This window comes from Clarias gariepinus, unplaced genomic scaffold (genome assembly GCF_024256425.1).
Source record: "Clarias gariepinus isolate MV-2021 ecotype Netherlands unplaced genomic scaffold, CGAR_prim_01v2 scaffold_29, whole genome shotgun sequence".
NCBI lineage: Eukaryota > Metazoa > Chordata > Actinopteri > Siluriformes > Clariidae > Clarias > Clarias gariepinus.
This window is the reverse complement of record NW_026520996.1, coordinates 1,102,216-1,123,510: the sequence shown is the minus strand read 5'-3', so window position 1 is coordinate 1,123,510 and position 21,295 is coordinate 1,102,216. Positions and strand designations below refer to the sequence as shown.

Here is a 21,295-nt window from a genome sequence, read left to right as displayed (position 1 = left end):
GAGGAAGGCCAAAGAGGAGATCCAAAGAGGATAGAGTAAGATGGAGGCAAATGATTTGCTGTGGCGACCCTGAAAGGAAACAGCCGAAAGACAAAGAAGAAGAAGGAAAAACTCATGTTCAATTCATGATCAAACCATGGGCCCCATTTTTATTCGGGCTCTCACTCATAGCCATGTGTGTTTTCTGCTGTTCCAACAGTTGGACTGAAAACCTTCAATGATAAAATTAAATAAAACTGCGCCCATCTGCTTTAAATGAAGCCTGAAATGACTGACAGTTGATCCCAACTTAAATAATTATGGCACAATCATAACCTCTGATCATGATCATTTTTAGAAAAAATGTGTTTTTGGATTTACAAACCACACTGTAACACTGTATAAGAGAACAGATTTATTTATTCATAAAATACAATTAATTAATTAATTTATGTATGTGTAGATAAATTGTTTATATATAAAGTTTTAAGTTCTTCAATGGATGGTGTTAAGTTTTCATTCTTGATGCACCTAAATGTAAATGCTAATAAATTAGGTATGAATTGTGCTAAGCATTTTTTTTTTAATGCCTAAAAAATGCTTCAAAAGATTTTTTAGGAACATTTGTAAATTTTGTTGATTTTTATGAGATCAAGTTCACTTGGACCAAATCTTTGTCCCAGTTTAATATTCCAGCTTCGTTTTGGCACAATAGTAGCATCACCATCCTTAGAGTAGGCATACCTGCAAACACATAAAAAATTTGATCCCTTATTCACTCGTTTACTATAAAATATAAATAATTTTTAAGACATGTTCTTTACTTGATTTAATTTTTTCACAGTAGTTATTAAGATTAAATGGATTCACCAAATGATGTATTGAAATGCATGTCAAATCCTGCGTGAAGTGCATTAAAAAAAACATTGAATGGTGTGTAATAACAAAATGCTGTCCGTTATTCCCAACTTAAAACTAGTAGATCAATCTTAAAGTTTCATTATATAACTTAAATTTTTTTTATTACAGTGAAACCTCGGATTGTATGTAACCCGGTTTGCAAGCATTCCGCAAGACGAGCAAAGCTTTTCAATAAATTTTGACTTGAAAATAAGTACCAAGTATCATCGAGTATCATGTGGCACGCATGCGCTTCTTGCTTTGACACCGAGCCAATGGTTCTTCTCTCTTTCACCCTGCGGAATTGTGGGTATTTGTCTTCCATGCTCGGTCTTTGTGCGCGTCTCTCACTTGTATAATTAACATCTGTGCGTGCATGCACTGTTTTCACTATAACATTGTGACCGTGCGTGTGTGTGTGTGTGCATAAAGCATATTTTGTTTTGTGTTTGTATGTGTGTGTAATACAATTTTCACAAACACCAGTTTACCAAATAGAACCCCCCTGTTTGCAGGCTAGTTGGTGTGTGTTTCCATGTGTGCGTGCGCGCTTGGTTGAGTAAGAGTCTATCAATAAACTAGTGTGTGTGTGTGTGTGTGTGTGTTAGTCTTACATAGCAGCCCCCCCTCTTCTTTTCCCTCTGTTCTTAATTACTACAGCCATGATTTTTTTCAAAGGTAAAATGCAGGTTAATTAGGGCCCAAGCACTATAGGGTGCGCAGGACCCTCTTGTTTTCTTAAGCTTTTTTTTCAACCTTTTGAGCATTTGAGGGCAAAAACTCATGAAAATTGGCAGACAGGTTGGAATCTGCTGCCATTCGGATGCCTGAGAGTCTGAACAACTCTCGCACTGCATGTCCTAGGCTAAACCTAGGAGGCTAGGAGGTTATTTAGGGTTGTTTGCAAAAACGCACCCAATAGATTTTGGTATACTCCTCCTAGGAAATTTATAGAATCGCCACTTAACTGGGCCGATGTGATCTTAAGACACTGAAGACACAAAATTGCAGAGGGATTTTTGATATCTTAAACTGGTCAGCTGTGATATGCTTAAACTTATGCTAAAAAATGATTAATAACTTTCTGTGTGGCCTTGGATTGATTGACATTATATTCAGTGACATCACGTTCAGTGACATCACGTTCAGTGACATCACATTGAGTAACATCATAGTGTGATGTTAATTTTCCAGCATTTGTGGCCTATTCAACACACATACAAATCACAAATGTTAACAGACACACACACACACACACACACAGATGCATGCACGCACATATGAACAAATTCACTCATATATCACACATTACAAATTACAAAAACACACACACAAAGACATCACACACATACTAACACACACATCACAAATGTTAACACAAACACACACCACACACACAAACATGCAAAAACATATTTACTCGTCACACACAAATACACACACACCTCTCTCTCTCACTCTCTCACTCACGCACACACACACACTAGCGCACTCAACAAATAGTTAGGGTTCAAACTGACGTTAGCCCTGTATAGTCTGTGATTTGTGCAAGTTGTGCGGTGCAACCGGTAGCGATGGCTTTTTTTTTTGAGGCCTTAACACCCTTAAATAACACACAGGTTATGCGGTGCCCCCAGGTTGGCGATGGCACAGGGTGTTTGGGCCCATCATCATTGCTTGCAATTAAATTTAGTGTAAGGGCCATATTTCATTCTTGTGATTTGTTGTTATGTTTATCTTATTTCAGTTTATTAGTTAAGCATTAAGCATTAAGTATCATACTCATAATTTGTATTATGACATCATTTCATGAGTTGTTCTGTGACATCATCCCACAGTTATGCAGTTTCATGTCTATCACGCATGTAAGTTGTTGTTGTTGTTAAGAAGGATACAGAAAGGTGTGGAGCACACAAGCTTTTGACCGTGAGACAGTAAGCTAAAAGGAATACAGTAAAAAGAGTTGTTGTAACTGTAATCTATCGAAGCTACAGAACACAGCAAGCGACTTGTCGTGACTACAGTGGATTTATGCAAGAAACTGTAACAACCGTTGTACTTTGATGTTGAAAATAAACAAGAGACAAAGAAATCAACAAAACGTCTGGGGTCGTCAGTGAAACTGTGTAACGAAAGACACGCGTCAGAACTTGTGAATAAAATGCACGTACATGTAAAGTCAAAAGCTTGCTCAGCTGCAAAAATGAAGATAAGTGATTTAAGAGTGTGAACGTGGAGTGAAGAGCACGCGTGCGATTTTAAAAACGCGCATCGACTGCCAACGAGCAACTGAAAACGAAAGCGACAAGAGGACTTGCCTGCTTTAAACTTCACCATGTCACACGGCGAGGACAACGTCGCTAACGTCGAATCTGAGCGGGTGATGGTGCTTGACGAAAACGATTCTCCAGACAAGCTTCACAAACTGAAGAATGCCAGAGAAGGCAAGTGGAGTCAGTTGACTGTATTATAAATGAACTAGAGGCGCTTATGGACAATGCTTGTAATTTGCATGACGTTAAAGCCAAGCGCCGCCAATACGAAGGGCTGCTCAATGACTTTATTGAAAGCAATGTAACAGTGCGATCGTGCGCAAAGGATGAAGAGCATGAAACCGATCAGCACCACTGGTACTACCCTAGATTGACGCGCTGCTCAGAGTTCATGGTAAGAGTGAAGTTGTGGATCGCAGAAACTAGTAATCGCTTTAAGTTGCCCCAAACAGTTGACGATAGAGTTTCGCCAAATGACAGTGTGTCAATGCTGGAGCACAAGACGCCCGCCCCCCAAAGGCACGGAAGCGTAACGTCAGCGGCATCCAAGAGGTCCTTAACGTCAGCAGCATCCGAAGCTAGACTACAAAGAGCAGAAGCCAACAGAGCAGCTTTGCTGGCTAAAGCAGCAACTTTGAGAAATTGGCAGGCGCTGGAACTGGAGGAAGCACAACTAAAGGCTAAACAAGCACAATTAAAGGCACAAAAGGAAAGGCTGGAAATGGAAACGGCGCTTGCAATAGCCGAAGCTAAACTAAATTCTTACCAGAACCGTAAAAAACAACATCCTACAAGACGGAGCGTGGTCGTCGAAATGAGTGGTGCATGCCCCCCCGACCACTACGACCACAGTTCGACAACGGAATACCTTGAACTGCCATCACACCTCCGAGCAACCCATTTAAGCATGCCCGTGAGTGCCAAACCCATATTGTCAAGCACCCTAATGGAACGGCCTACCCAAGGTAACGAACACTCACTTTACAACACTGACATAGTGGAGCCTCAGGGTAGGATGCTACTTCAGGCAGATCTTACAGAAATGTTTGCGAAGAGTCAGAGGCAACTTTCCTTACCTCCGCGCGACATTCCTTCATTTGATGGTGACCCTCTTGAGTTCACGTCCTTTGTAAGAGCCTTTAAACATGTCATCCAAACCAAAACCGATAACAATCTGGATGGGCTGTTCTTTCTTGAGCAGTATACTAAAGGACAGCCTAGGGACCTTGTAACAAGCTGCCAGCTCATGCCAGAACATCGCGGCTATGCAGAAGCTATGAGGCTGTTACATGACAAGTTTGGAAACAAACAAATAAACGCTACAACGCTAATGCAAAAGGCACTCAACTGGCCGGAAATAAAGTCAGAGGACGGAAAGTCGCTGACAACTTTCTCCCTGTTTCTAGTAAAGTGTTACAATACCTTGTCAAGCATCGATTACATGGATGAGCTAGACAATGCTACCAACTTGAAGGGTATTGCCTTAAAACTGCCCTACAAATTGCGTGAAAAATAGAGAAGCCATGTATACGAGTACGAGGAGCGCAATCAGAAAAGAGCTAAGTTTGTGCAGCTGATGAAATTCGTAGAACGAGAAGCAAAGGTAATGTCCAATCCACTTTAATGGAGACCTGAACGTTTCGACTAGTGATAAAAAACACCGCAACAAATCCCGTCCAGGATTCAAGCAAAAAAGGGAAGGAAAAAGGGGTAGCAGCTTTGCAACCGGCATTAAACAGGTTGGTGAAAATCACAAAGACTTAACTACAGTAAAGAGTAGTAGTGCATTAGTTATTAGTACCTTCACTAAACCTTGTGCATTCTGCATGAAAGATCATACCCTAGAGGAATGCCCTACCAGTTTAACGATAAGACATATAGGGACAAATTGGACTTTTTGAAAAGGAATGGATTCTGCTTTGGTTGTTTAGTAAAAGGACACCTAAGCAGAGACTGCACAAAGAAAATCACATGTCAGTTGTGCTCAAAGAAACATCCTCGCATGCTACATATTGCAGCACAAGACACAGCTCAAGCGATCGTAAAAGCCGACGAAACTGTACCAGTTAAAACACTGCCTGTTACAGTGAGTCATGAAACGAGCACGTGTACTGGGGCTGGAGATGACTGTATTCTCTCCATAGTACCTGTTAAAATAAAGTCCAAGAAAGGTAATAAGACAGTAGAAGTGTACGCCTTTATGGACCCAGGTAGTTCTGCTACTTTTTGTACAGAGTCATTAGCGAGGCGATTAAACGTACACGTAAAAAAATTGACATCATGTTAAGCACCATGAATGCGAGGAAACAAGTAGAAAGTTACGTGCTTACTGACTTAGAGGTTAGTGGTCTGGAAGAAAACACCTTTGTTGAACTCCCCAAAGTGTTCACACAAAAGAGTATCCCTGTCTCAGTGGAAAACATTCCACAACAGCACGACATTGATAAGTGGCCATACCTCAGCAAAGTAAAATTGCCTCAGATTAATGCTAGAGTTAAAATTCTCATAGGTAACAAAGAGCATAGGCTCCTAGAACCATGGCGAGTAATCAACAGCAGGCACAATGGGCCATATGCAGTAAAGACCGCTCTTGGACGGACCATAAATGGACTTTTTCGAGAGTCGGTCAAGGAAGGCACGTGTGACAATGAGCAAGTGAGCGTTGCAGTCAACAGAGTTTCCATCGACAGTGTAGAACAAATGCTGATACAACAGTACAACCACGATTTTCCTGAACGGAACTGTGATGACAAAGCTGAGTTGTCACAAGAGGATTATCAGTTTTTAGACTATGTAACTAACTCCCTGCAGTTCACTGACAATCACTTCTACATTAGCCTACCATTTAAGAAAGCAGCTATTCAAATGCCCAACAACCGAAGCGCAGCCATGCAGCGCGCACTGAACCTCCAACGGAAGTTTAAAAATAACCGCTCCTTTCAGTATTCAAACTTCATGAACGACATGTTTGAAAAGGGTCATGCAGTCAAGGTCCCCACATCTCACCTAAGTTGACAGGACGGGCAAGTGTGGTATATACCTCACCATGGTGTATACCATCCTCAAAAGAAAAAGCTAAGGGTACATGAGGGACTTAGAGTTGAGTAAAGACGCACTCCCTGTTGAGAGAGCTCTAGGGGTGTTGTGGTCTATTAATTCAGACACGCTCAAGTTTAAGATTAGTTTAAAAGAGCCGCCTGTGACTAGAAGAGGAATCTTGTCAGTCACTAGTTCAATTTATGACCCCTTAGGCTTCCTTGCACCAGTCATACTGCCAGCTAAGATCTTAATGCAGCAGTTGTGTAAAGAGAGACTCGCGTGGGACGATGACATTCCTGAACAATTTATAAAAAGATGGAGGGCCTGGCTACAAGAGTTGCATCAATTGTCTGAGTTTAGTGTAGCAAGATGCGTAAAACCAGTTGACTTTGGAGTTACAAATACAGCACAACTGCACCACTTCTCAGATGCAAGTGAAATGGGATATGGAGTTGTCTCATATATTAAGTTAGTACATGCTGATGGACTCACACACTGTGACTGATCTGTCGACGCAAGAGGATGACATTAAGATTAAACACTCAGCCTCAGTGAATCTCGTAAAGACTACAGAGAGCACAGATGCCGTGAGTAAATTAATTAACTATCACTCTTACTGGTACAAGCTGAAAATATCCATTGCCTGGATTCTTTGCGTTAAAGACATGCTGAAACAGAGAACAAAAAGGATTAAGGGCAGAATTCAATGGCAGAAAACGAAGTTATTAAGTTCGTTCAAAACCAAAAATTCAAAGATGAAATTTCCATGTTACAAAAGGGTAATGCATCCGTAAAAAGAAACAGTTGTCTCTCCAAACTACATCCAGTACTGCAGGATGGAGTGCTAAGAGTTGGAGGACGTCTTGGTAGGTCTGCAATGCCTGAGCATGCAAAACACCCTGTCATTATACCCAAAGACTCACACATTACAACTTTAATCTTAAGAAACATTCACGAACAGGTTGGACATTGTGGAAGGAATTATATGCTTTCAAAATTGCGGCAGAAATACTGGATTCCGACTGCAAATTCCCTTGTGAGAAAGTTTCTGTCCAGTTGCGTGACATGCAGAAAGATCAGAGCAAAGAATAGTGAACAAAAAATGTCAGAACTGCCACGTGATAGAATAACACCAGATCATCCACCGTTTACTAAAGTAGGGGTAGACTATTTTGGACCCTTCGAGGTCAAACGGGGTAGAAGTAATGTTAAAAGATATGGCGTATTGTTTACTTGTCTGACAACAAGAGCCGTGCACATTGAAGTCGCGCAGTCTTTAGATACAGACTCCTGCTTAAATGCTATTCGACGCTTCATGTGCAGAAGAGGCCAGGTGTCAGTTATGAGAAGTGATAATGGAACAAACTTCATAGGCGCTGAGACTGAATTACGTAAAGCTATCCAACAGTGGAATCAGTCTAAAATTGAAGGCGTCCTCATGCAAAAGGAGATACAATGGATATTTAATCCTCCTGCTGGGTCTCACTTCGGTGGAATATGGGAAAGGCAGATAAGATCAGTTAAAAAAATCTTGAGGTCCGTACTAAAAGAACAAACACTAAACGATGAAAGCTTGCATACATTCCTGTGTGAGGTGGAAGCTATAATGAATGACCGTCCCCTTACCACTGCTACAAACGATCCCACAGACCTGGAGCCCCTGAAACTTGCCTCCTGGACTTTTCAAAAAGGAGGAAACTTACGCACGTCGCAAGTGGAGGCAAAGTCAGTACCTTGCCGACCTATTCTGGAAGCGATGGGTGCGTGAATACTTGCCCTTGCTTCAGGAGCGCCAAAAATGGTCTCAGGTGAGAAAAAACCTCTCGATTGGAGACGTAGTTCTAATAATTGATGAGTCTTCTCCAAGAAATTCATGGGTCGTCGGACGGATCACGAAAGTGTTCCCTGATAAAAAAGGACTTGTGAGACGTGTACTGGTCAAAACTAAAACCAGCACCCTTAAAAAACCCATCGATAAGCTGTGACTCATATGTGAAATGGCCTGTTAATTACCTTATAAAGTAGTCATGTTCCTTTCATTTGGTACGCAGCGATATGAATACCTTAAGTTAAACCGTTAACAAATGTTTAAAGTGTTAAGAAAGTTAATTCAAATTTTAATCCAATAGTAAATGTTGTGGCCCAACTATAAAAAAAAGGAAAAAACAACAAAACAAAAAAATGTGTGTAATTGTCAGTCTTCCTGCCTGTCAATTAGGGGCTGGAAATGTAAGGGCCATATTTCATTCTTGTGATTTGTTGTTATGTTTATATTATTTCAGTTTATTAGTTAAGCATTAAGCATTAAGTATCATACCCATAATTTGTATTGTGACATCATTTCATGAGTTGTTCTGTGACATCATCCCACAGTTATGCAGTTTCATGTCTATCACGCACGTAAGTTGTTGTTGTTGTTAAGACATGGAAGGATACAGAAAGGTGTGGAGCACACAAGCTTTTGACCGTGAGACAGTAAGGTAAAAGGAATACAGTAAAAAGAGTTGTTGTAACTGTAATCTATCGAAGCTACAGAACACAGCAAGCGACTTGTCGTGACTACAGTGGATTTATGCAAGAGACTGTAACAACCGTTGTACTTTGATGTTGAAAATAAACAAGAGACAAAGAAATCAACGAAACGTCTGGGGTCGTCAGTGAAACTGTGTAACGAAAGATGCGTCAGAACTTGTGAATAACATGCACGTACATTTAGTTTAATTTAGTTTTCATTATTTTTATATGAATACTTTTGGGTTGTTTAATGAATCATCAGGGGAAATTCTCTTTAATATATGAGTGTTTTGATATACAAGCACGCTTGAGGAATAATTTATGTTCCCTTTCAAAAGCTACACTCAATGCTGCGCGACAGCGCTATGGGAAATGATTTCTCGTGACCGGTTGTGAAACACGTGTGTGTCAAACAAGCCAAATATTTTGGAATGTATAAACTCAGGCAGGTGACGTCAACCGATGAGGTGCACCTGGAGGTTATAAATAGGCATGAACCGGAAACACCCTCAGATCATTTTCTCTTCAGGATCCATGTTGTGTGTGTTCGTGTTCATTTTTTAACAGAAAGCGAAAAATAGAAAGTGTCTTACTACTCACCAGAAAGATGGCAGGGATAGACACGAGTCCGTCCCTCCGTGTAGAAGAATATCTCGCTGAGGGCGATCTTCGCATTTTCTGTTTGAGTGTTTGGGGGAAGAGCACGCTATCCTGGGGCTTCAGGGAGCAGGTAAGTATTGCGATTTTTTCCCTATTAAAGTCCCGCGCGCTCGGGTTCGCCGTCTTAAAGCGAAACCGCGACCCGCAGCGATTTCTTGCGTGCAAATCTGCCGGAGGCGCACGAGACAGTATTTTCCTTTCCTCTCGCTCTCTCGCCGGATCATAAGTCTTTTACCTTCCACTTCTCCAGTGCGCTTTCAGCGGAGATGGAAACTATCACTTCAAAGCGCTCCTCTAGTGATGAGCCAGTGTGTTAGTTAATGTTAAAGATGGTAACGCGCGGTCTAACGCGTACACCTCGATTCGCGGTAAAAATAAATAAATAAAATAAATTTCCCAAACGCTCAAGGTCAGCTGACAGGTGCCTGTCGGGTGGCCGGAGGAGGAGGGCCTCAATGATGAAAAATAAGCCGTATTTATCCTGTATTTTTGTGCTATTGACATTGTATTTGTTCCAATGTCATGGATGAAAGCGCGGTCCTTTATGATGATATAATCAGAGAGACGCCACGGGCTATCTCTCTCCTGGAAGCTCATCCTCTTGGGAAAAATCCCCACTCCCCACCAAGCGTGTAGACTAACATCTTCGTTGGTGGGAGAAGATTTTTCAGGCAGCGGGTCAGCCTGGTGCAGCCCTGCACACAATGGCTTTGCAGGCATACCAGACTGACCTACTGAGAGCTGCACCTCTTAGAGAGGCCGGCAGCGGGGAACCTACTGCCAGCTATGTCTTTTTAGGTATGGAGCAATGAAGAGGACCAGCATCCTTAGGAGGCCGTGGTTCAATCTCCGCCACCACTGGTGTTTCAGAGAGCAGCGGTCTCCAGTGAATCGTTAGGTGTTCGGTCCCTTCCTTCTATGTTCTAATGCCGGGGGATTTTATCCAAGGGCCAATGCCCAGAGGCAACAAGGGTTACACGCTAGGAGCTTCGTATCCTTTCTATGTGGTTCAGACCCTCGTCCTTGACTTTAGGTCCCACTCTAGGTAAATGCTGTCGTCGCGAGTTGCTAACAGCAGACGTTTTTCCCTTAGGGGCTGGAGCACGACCTTAGATGGCCACCCAGCCCAAGGGAGCTGGAGAGGTCATCTTCTTGTGTGGCACATCAATTGCCCCGAAACGATGACTCTATTTCTGGCCCTGAAATACTCCCTCCAGCAACTGAGAGGCAACAGGGGTTACGCGCTGAGAGCTTCGTACCCTCTCCATGGAGCTAGCGCCTCAACATTGACATGTTGTTGTAGCTTACCTCGTTTTCTTTAGGATCGAGTCTTAACGCCACGGAAAGCGTTCTCTTTCCTACACAAAGCATACATTGAGTGTCATGTGAGATCCGACCGCAATGCGGGCACAGCTGTCTCCTGCGCGCGTCGAGTCCATTTTGAACACTCTAAAGGAGTTTAAGCTAAGCAGGAAATAACTTTCACCGCTTCTGTGGTGGCTAAGTGCCTGGGGATTTTATCCAAGGGCCAATGCCCAGAGGTAATAAGGGATATGCGCCGGGAGCTTCGTACCCTTTTTATGTGGTTCAGAGCCTCATCCTTGACCCTGGGTCCCACTCTAGGTCCGTCCTGTGAGTCGCAAGTTGCTAACGGCAGACGTTTTCCCCTTAGGGGCCGGAGTGCGGCCTTAGATGGCCGCCCAGCCCAAGAGATCTGGAGAGGTCATTTTCTCGTGTGGCACATCAATTGTCCCGAAAAGATGACTCTATTTCTGGCCCTGAAATACTCCCTCCAGCAGTCAAGAGGTTATCATGTCCTAGCGCAGACACTACGGCAGTCTTGTAAATATTGCCTGGGCAGACTAAGCTCGCGCCGCTAGGAAGACTAGCGCACTAGGTTCTGTTTTGAGGACAGGACAAATTCTGTCCTTCAAGATCATTTACATTCTAGGACATGGCGAAACATGCAGACCCAGTCCACTGTCGAACCGCTTCAGTGCTGGAGCTTCTGTAAGAAAGCTGACCTCGGGCTTTTGCCCTTTTACACTCAGAACATACGTAGCCACTTCTCGCCTACATCCTGACTGAGAGGGCTGGTGAAAAGCACCCCTTAGTGTGCTTAGGCTTTGCCAACAGGCTAGGAAAAGCTGTTCTGCATTCTTACCCAACTATCTTCCACAGTTGAAGCCTTCTGTCCTCCGCCATTAGCTCCGGAGCATTAAGACTTCATTCGCTGTGCCCAACTCATGCTCTTCAATTTACAGTGCACCTCCGCATTAGCCAGGGCCATAAACTAGAGCAGGGTTTCATACGTCTTGGGCCCGCGGCCGAAGGGCAGCCGCCATTAGACGAGTTGGGTTAGAGATGCTAGTGCTCTAGCCTATAAGGTGCGTGGCATACTTCGCCTCTAGTGATTAGGGCCGTTCGACCAGGAAGCTTGCCTCATCTATTGCTCCAGCAAGAGGGGCTTCCAAGCATGGCATGCGGCAAGACATCGGTCAGGCTTCATAGGAGGATGCCAGGCTCGCAGGTCCTCGAGTCAGAACCGGTCACGAGGAATCGTTTCCCATAGCGCTGTCGCGCAGCATCTCGTTCCCGCTTTTTCAGGGAACAGGGTCACAGCAAAGTAACCCGAGATGCTCATAATCCAAAGTGTAATTGTACAAGCCTAAGAAAAAAAGTTTGTAGAAACTAATAAATGCAAAAAATAAGCTAATCAGCTTTAATGTAATCAGTGATATCATCATTTAAGGGTGAAGCCGATGTCTGCCTGCAGCAAAGTTCAATATCTTTTTTTTATCTGTAATTACTGTCATTTCATTTTATTAAAATCAATAGGAAAAAGAGAATATAGAAAAGTTTGTTTGTGCCATCTTTGCCCTAAGATGTACTTCTTTCATCATTAGCCAAATACACTCCCTATTTGGTAATCGAAGGGTGAAATTTAAAAAGTGGATTGGAGATTAAAATTAAAATTGAGATTAAAATTTGTCCTATATTTACTCTTTTACCAAAAAATTTTACCACTCCAGTGCTGTTATTTTAGTGGTGAACATTTTAACTAATCCTGGTAAAATATTCCATTTTAATTTTCTAATCAATATCTATTGGTGCAGATTGTTTTTTTTACATTGAGCAAATATTATTAGTAGCTTATTTTAGAGTAGATTATTAAATCTGACACATAACTGTTTATAACATGGTTTTTACTCAATATTTTGATTTCATTTATGGTGTGCTTATCAGGCAGATATCCAAGTACAGCAAAAGTTTCATTAAATTCTGTCTAGCCAGTTTTTTTGTGATGCTGTGAGCAGATCTGGCTGGACAGACATACAGACAGACAGAAAATTGTCTGAGACTGGTTTCGGGTCCTCCAGTATACGAAATGTAATGTTACAGAAAAAATCTTTTTGTTATATTATGGTAAATAATAGTGTGTTAAAATTGTTTAAAGGGGTGATTAACAAATTTAATAATATACAAGTAAATAACATTAAAATAAATAACATACTTTCCAAAGTGCATGATGGAGCCATAGTCGTAAGGCATGTCCATGTTGTTCATCTTAAACTTCGCAAAGTTCCTCAAATGATCTGCAAACCCAAACATATTATTCAGCACCTTATAGAAGTTGTTTAGGAGTCCATTACGTGGTAAATATATTCCTGCCAATCAAGTCCTATTTGTAATTATTACAATAATCACTTATCAAAAAATCTATTATTTTATCACATTTCATTTCATACCCAAGAGGTACTTGTTGTGCACACAACTATATAAAGCCACAAGATACTAAAGACAAGAAATTATACTTTGTGTAAAACATGTAGACAGTTTTACAAGACTTTAATTTAAAATACTGATTCAATTAATAAAATAATGTCTGTCCACAAGAAAAGTATGCCCATGTACAAAGGATTTCATCAGTATGTGGACTTTGCAACATAAGGATAAAACACGCTGGATCTTGTTTACATAAACATCCCTGGCACATATTAGGCAGAGCCCCACCCTCACCACCGGCTACTCAGACCACATCTCTGTTATGTTAATTTTAGCATACAGACCACTGATGAAATGATCAAAACCAGTTCTGAGGCAGAAAACCTGACCAGCAGGAGCTATGGTGGGGGCAGTGTTGGCTCAGTGTGTTAAGGCCAGAAAATCAGACTGGAAAATCTGCAGTTCGAGCCGCAGCTCCGGCAGGTTGCCGCTGTTGGGTCCTTAACACTATAACCCTTACCCCTGCCTGCTCCAGGGGTGCCGTGAAATGGCTGACCCTGCGTTCTGACCCCTAAAGGAGATAAATAATTTTACCGTGCAGTAATGTATGTGATGAATAAAGGCCGAACTCAACTTCAGGACTGTTTAAGAAGACCATGTTAAGGGAGGCTGCACCTTACAGCATCTTTAACAACTTGTAGAAGTACATGCCATAAGTGGCCAGCTATATCAACAAATGCATCAATAACATCACTGTCGCCATAAACATCATCTCATGCCCCAACCAGAAACTGTGGATTACTGCAGAGATGCGTGCACGTCTGAAGACCCGAGACCCCACTTTCAGAGTGGGGGACAAAGTGGCCACGTAATGTGGTCTTAATGTAAAGCTAAACCCACGTAAATAAGCTGGACCTGACAATATCCCTGGCAGTGTGCTCAGAGATTGAACAGCTGTTCTTACAGACATCTCCTCTCTCCCTCTCTCTCTTTCCCTCTCCCTGTCAAGCTACACATGTAGCTCCCAAGCTGCCAGTGATCAAGACCCCCTCTGCACTCTGGACCTGTATTACTTGTTCTGGTGCCCCGCTTCTGGTTGGAGAACTCGTCTCATGGATGCCCCTGTTGACCGCGATGCATGTGGTGACTGGGGTGGTTCCACTTTAGCACGAAGATGGTCCTGGCCTCGGTTGATGCAGACATCTGTTCTCTGAAGACTTGTGACTGTAGTCGCTCGATAGTTCAGAACTAGAATTTCCTACAAGTCTACCTGAGGCTTCAATAACAAACAGGACATATTAACTTAAAGACATCAACTGTTATGTTGAACTGCCAGCGGCCTAACACAGTATGACTGCAGATCAATCCCTGCTATCCATATCACTTCAATTAGGATGGGTTCCCTGTTGAGTCTGGTTCCTCTCAAGGTTTCATCCAGTTGCTGGAAAACAAGCTTGATGACCTCAGGTAAAGTTCCAGAAAGACATTTGGGACTGGAATTTCCTCCACTTCACTGAGACATGGCTGAACCCTGCGGTGCTGGACCACGCCATCCAGCCGGCTGTGTTTTTCTCAGTTTACCACAAGGACAGAACACAGGACTCCGGGAAGTCAAGGCGAAGTGGCGTGTGCAGCTAGTGCAACAGCGCAAGCATTGTTTCTGCTTACCCAACTGCCTATCAAATGTCATCCTTTTTACCTTCCTCTGGAGCTTACATTTGTAATAATTAAAATAGTTTATATTCCACCTTAGACTGACACAGTCACTTCCTTATTTGAGCTGCACGAGGCACTCACACAGCACCACACACAATACCGGGACACTGTTCTTATTGTTGTGGGGGACTTTAACAGCTCTAACCTCAAACGTGCAGCACCAAACTTTTATCAGCACATCACCTGCCCCGCCAGGGGTAAAAAGACACTGGACCATTGTCAATTAAGGCCCAATCTTGTTCCCTGTTTGCGCAATCTGACCACTTGGCCATCTTTTTTATGCAAAAATATAAACAAAGGCTCAAGCTGAAAGTTCCAAGTCAGAGGGAAGTCACGCGCTGGACGGACCAATTGGTGGCTGCTTTACAGGACACACTCGATGATGCAGACAGGACCATTTTCTGGCGCAGCTCTGAAGACATCAATATGTTATGGAAGCGGTTGTGGGTGGATAAAACCATCCACGACATATGACAAACACGGACATATCTCTGGCCTGCACACGCTGCACCTGTGTTCACAGAAATATTCAACCTCTTCTTAACCCAGTTGGGAATCCACCCCCCCCCAAAAAAAAAGTAAAAAGAGTCCCCATCCTGCTTTCCTCAATGACTACCACCCTGTAGGCTTGACCTCAGTAGTGATGAAGTGCTTTGAACAGCTTGTCAGAGACATTATCATCTCTTCACTATGACATACTGAATATACTAAAGTTTGCATACCGTCTCAACAGTTCAACTGATGATGCCATTTCCTACCTCCTTCATACATCACTTATCCACCTGGAGACTGGAAATGGAAATTATGGTAAAATGCTCTTTGTCGACTACAGCTCAGCGTTTAACACTATAATTCCTTCCACACTCCAGAGCACCTAGGAACATCTCTGTGGCAGTGGACTTTTCTAAATTGCAGGCCACAGGCAGTAAGGATGGGCAGACATGTGTCAGCCGCCCTAACCCTCAGCACTGGAGTCCCCTGCTGTACTCATTTTACACCCACGACTGCATGGCCATTACCAACTCTACCAACACCATCAAGTTTGCTGATTCAATTCAATTAAATTTTATTTGTATAGTGCTTTTAGCAATTTTCATTGCCGCAAAGCAGCTTTACACAATCAAAAGAATTATTTAAGTTTGTATGAAATGTGAATGTGTATGAATCAAAACGGTCAGTTTGTCCCTGGTGAGCAAGCCGAGCAAGCCAGCTCAAGAATGACATGTGCTTCTTGTTTTGACGCAGAGCATCACATGATCACAACTGAGCCAACGGTTTTTCTCTCTCTTGCGCTGCGAAATCGTCTCCCCTGCTGGGTCTTAGTGCTCGTCTCCTACTGGTATAATCAACATCCGTGCACGCATGTACTGTTTACTATAACACTGTAACCCCGTGTGTGTAAAACATATTTTATTTTGTGTTCGGAAGTGCGTGTGTACAGCGCGGGTACTGTTTCTTATAACACACATGTGTGCGCGCGAGTAAGGCAAAAGAAATTCTCAATACAGAGGTTAAAAATCTTTTTTCTTCCTCATTGCGGTGTGAATGTGTGCACGCGAGCGTAATTTGACACTGTGCTGGCTGTGTGTTCACAAACACACACATGCGCACAGAGACACACACTTTGCTCTCCAAAGAAACTCTGTCACAAATCTTTTCAGAGGTAAGGGGCTGTTTCATTTGTTTGTTTTACTTTACAGCAGTGATTCTGTTAGTTTGCGCTCACACAAGTGTCTTTAGCGATGTTTACTGCTAATTTCAGATAAAAAACAGTGTAGCAGGTAAGAGACGTTAATTTATGACCGCTGTATACGGAAGTGTAGTCCAGTGCGGGAGATGCATTGTGGGTAATGCAGTCCGGTGTGTGTGAACACGAATGCGAGATGTAAGCTAGGATATAAAGCCTGAGTTTTGTTCTTCAGTAGTTTTTTAGATGGATTTAAATGCACCCGAAAGTGTGTACTATAACCAGCAATGCAGAAAATAAAAGAACGGGCATCGACCAGTTTGTCCATCTCATCATTAAACAGGCATAAATTGATGGGCTGTTACCCTGTCGCAAGCAACATTAAGAGAGAACAACAGTCTTTTCGTTAATGTGTGTGTAAGTGTGTTTAAACGAGAGGAGAAAGTTTTAATGTGTAAGATGAGGAGGCTGGAGACAGGAGGGGCTGAAAGCAAGAGTCTCCACTTACTCCAGCCTCTCTCTCTCTCTCACACACACACAGGCCACAGCGCCTGCTTGCAAAAAGGGTTTCAGATCACTTATCTGCCGGGATTTATTTTTTACTTTTTTGAAAGTTAAGTTGCAGGTTAATTTGTTTTATTTTTACGTGATATTGAGTTTGGGCTGTAGAATGAATAATTTAGGTTTCCATTATTTCTTATGGGAAAATTTTATTTGGTTTACGAGTGTTTTGGTATACAAGCCCACTTCCGGAACGAATTATGCTCATAATCCGAGGTTCCACTGTAATGTATAATGTGAATGTATATTTAGTGTAGAGTGCAAGCAGAGACTCTGGCAGAACTAAATATAACAGCATAACTAAAAGGGAAGGCCAGAAGGAAACACAGACATGAGGGCTCCCTGAGATGTAAAGCAAACGATTACCTCACCATCAACAAACCTAAGTGATCAATGAGAGTGGGGAAGACAGCATCTAAACATACCAGTTTATTGTCATACTCTACGTCCATGAGTCCCCCAGATCTGCTCCTTTACCTAAGGCTAATCTATTTATAAAAATGCTTGGCTAAATAAATAGGTTTTTAGCCTGGACTTAAACACTGAGACTGTGTCTGAGTCCCGAACACTATTTGGAAGGCTATTCAATTCAATTCAATTCAATTTTATTTGTATAGCGCTTTTAGCAATTTTCATTGCCGCAAAGCAGCATGCACCATAGAGAGCATCCTGACGAAAAAATATCACGACCTGGTTCGGGAACAGCACCATGCAGGACAGACGAGCTCTACAGAGAGTGGTGCGATCAGCTGAGCGCATCATCCGCATCGAGCTCCCTGACCTGGACTCGATCTACAGCAAGCGGTGCTTGACCAAGGCCAGGAAGATTGTGAAGGACCTCAGCCACCCCAACAACGGACTGTTCACTCTGTTGCGGTCTGGGAAGCGATTCCGCTCCCTAAGGGCCAACACAGAGAGACCGAGGAGGAGCTTCTTCCCGCAGGCGATAAGGTCTCTCAACTACACCACTATGCAGAACTAACATAATCTTTTCATAATTGATCAATCAATCAATCTTTTTACATCCATGGACACTATGGACAATTACAAGCACATCTTCCTTTATATCTACACTACATGTTGTACGTTTACATCCTGGAACATTGCACAATGACACTTTAATAACTTTGCAAACCTACCTTCCCAACTACACTACATGTTTACGTTTACATCCTGGACCAGTGCACAAAGACACTTTAATAACCTTTGCACAAAGACACTTTGTTTTATGCATATTTGCACACCCAGTACAGTATATTTCAATTTGTACAGTATATTTCTATTTTATGTACATTATATTTCTATTTTTATTTTTGGTTCTATTTTTCCTAGCATATTTTTATTTTTATTTTTAGTTCTATTTTTCCTAGTTTAATTAAATTTTTCTATTTAATTTTTCTATCGTATTTCTTTTATTCATATTTATTTCTTATTGTAAACTTTAATTCTCTTTTAGGGTCACTGGCAGTCGTATAAGCATTTCAATACATTTCGTACTGTGTATGACTGTGTATGTGACAAATAAAATTTGAATTTGAATTATAAAGAACAATGAAGTGACAGTAATAGTATAAATTGCAGTTAAAACACAGCCAGTGATACTTGCGTCCAATTTAGTGGAGATAAACTTAATTGCATTTCTGACTTCCTGTTGGCCATCTTGGATTTGGGTTGGAAGAAAAGTAAATTGCACTTATCATGATTGGCCAATAGGTGACAGTGTATGGTATGGCGCACTCCCTGTATACACAAGAGAACAGCTTTTGAATAGCTGCCCACTGTAGTGACCCCATGTATGAAAGGGTTATGTTGTTAATTCTGATTCATACACATTCACATTCCATACAAACTTAAATAATTATTTTTATTGTGTAAAGCTGTTTTGCGACAATGACAATTGTTAAAAGCGCTATACAAATAAAATTGAATAAAAAATTGAATTGAATTGAATTAATTTATCTTGAATTTAGAACATATTCCATTCAATTTTATTTATATAGCGCTTTTAACAATTGTCATTGTCTCAAAGCAGCTTTACAAAATGAAAAGAAAATTTATGGAAGTGTATATGAGTGAGAAAAAAATTAGCTGTACCTTGGTCCTGGAGAAACGTTTTGTTGTGTACTTGGTTAAAATTACAATAAAAGCCTACTTTATTTGACTCGTTTGATTCTGTAAAGCAGCTTTGTAACAATGACCACTGTTACAAGCACTATATAAACAAAATTGAATTGAATTATGGGCAGTATTAACAAAATCTCTGTTAATTTGTTAATTATGTTATCCATTTCAAGTCAATTCAGTTTGTGAATGTAATTGAACAATGGTTATTGTTGCAAAGCAATATTTGCAACATTTAATAATATTTAATTTTAGTATTTAATTATGTATTATGAATACATAATTAAATACAATAATATATAGTTAAATATACTGTTTATATGTTTATAAGAGCTCTGTGTGTGTGTGTGTGTGTGTGTGTGTGTGTGTGTGTGTGTGTATTTACCTTTCCCAATTTTGGACCACATGATGGTGACATATTGATCACGGTCAGGACGCGACTGTTCATGTACAAATCCAAGCGCATGCATGAGCTGATGAGACACAACTCCAGAGCTCACACACTCAGGACTTTGCAAGGAGAGAGTCTGCCTGCCTCCGCTTGAACCCAAATATGACCAACACCTGCAATAAACACTAACACTTAACATGACTGAACATGAGAGGGCCTCTGCTTTTTACTTTCGGCTTTATGTATGATCACAATTTACTATAAACTATTCAGGTTTATTTGCCTTACATGCAGTTTTTTCTTCATCATGTATGATAATTATTGTACGATACCATGCATTTTAATGATAATTTATTTTCTTACCCAGTTTTAGGCTGAATGTCCAAGAAGTCTCTTTGGTGTGTTCTGGGCACAAAGCGCACACACGTGTTTCTCTGAATCAGTCTCATACCTTGTTTTATCGTTTGACGATCCACTTCAGCTAAAGAAAATGTAGAAAATGTGATGTAGAGTGTGTTTTTTTTTTGTTTGTTTGTTTGCATGTGTGTGTCTGTGTGTGTGTGTGTGTGTGTGTGTGTGTGTGTGTGTGTGTGTGTGTGTGTGTGTGCACAATAAAACCAAACTTACTGTACTCAGATGAGAGTGTGTATGCAATGTAAATGTGTCCATCTACAGATCTGGACCATAAACAGCTTTGGGCAAAGCAGCTTTTCTCACTTCTGCTCGACACGGCAATATCTCCCTCTCTGAGTTTCACTCCATCCGCCGCATTCACTGCTACAACAAGCAGTAAAAACAAGTTATTTCAGCTAGATATTTTGTAGAGAATGATCATCATGACTTCTTTGATAATCTTGGATAAAGCTAAACCTACACCACATTGTTTAAACCTATAAAACCCCTTCATAATGTACAATACAGCTACATTATTATAGAAGCTTCATCATTAAAACTAATATTTACTTTACCTTCATAGTCATTGATGTCCATAATTGTGTCCATTGCTGTTCTTGCATTTTCTTGTACATAATCTGAAGATAAACTCATGAAAAAGAGTTTACAATCCAGCATTATGAGAAAATATTGTGAATATTCAGCCTTAATGCATGAATCTGAACATCTGTATTAAATATAAACCTACATCCAGTATATTGTAAAAATATAATTACAGATCTGCTGGTAAATATTTGGTAAAATATGGCAGAAAGTAAAAATACCTGCATAACTACTTCTGTATCTCACATTTCTGAACTCGGATCCGGTGGCATGCTGTAATGTTCAAACCAGTTTCCTTTCCAATCAATTACTGAACAAATTGGAAAAAAACATAAAAATAATAAACTTTTGTTTAAAATAAGATTGTACCTGAAGGAGCAGCATAAACCCCTGTAACAGGAGGATGATCTCTGCGTGTCTCATGATGAGTAAACATCCACTCCTGCGTGCAGCTTCACTTTATAATCTGCTATTAAAGGTTTTTACTACAACCTGATTATTAGGTTCATAATGTCCCTAATAACCTGCTATTAGTGTGTCTGAATTACCTAAACGTTCCATAAGCAAATACCAGGCAACTCTGTAGACAACTAAAATAACATACAGCAAATGGAGTCTTGCACTTTAGATTTTAGGGTTTTAGAGTGTTGTTATGTCTGTAAAATGTGTTAATGTTTTATGTACTTGAATCAGTTTATTATTCAATAGAATTCTGGGTCTAATCAGAAAAAG

At 41.2% G+C, this 21,295-nt stretch overlaps 1 protein-coding gene across 1 annotated transcript; it reads right to left on the bottom strand.

Annotated features, from left to right (window-relative positions):
• Positions 1-580: 580 nt before the first annotated feature.
• On the bottom strand, positions 581-20,986 carry LOC128516589 (hatching enzyme 1.2). The gene is made up of 8 exons (XM_053490570.1): positions 20,933-20,986; positions 20,785-20,836; positions 20,536-20,598; positions 20,195-20,344; positions 19,931-20,048; positions 19,562-19,740; positions 12,880-12,961; positions 581-723 (listed from the first exon to the last, which is right to left on the bottom strand). The coding sequence occupies exons 1-8, from the start codon at positions 20,984-20,986 to the stop codon at positions 594-596; spliced, it is 828 nt and encodes a 275-aa protein (XP_053346545.1). The 3' UTR covers positions 581-593.
• Between the last annotated feature and the right edge of the window lie 309 nt (positions 20,987-21,295).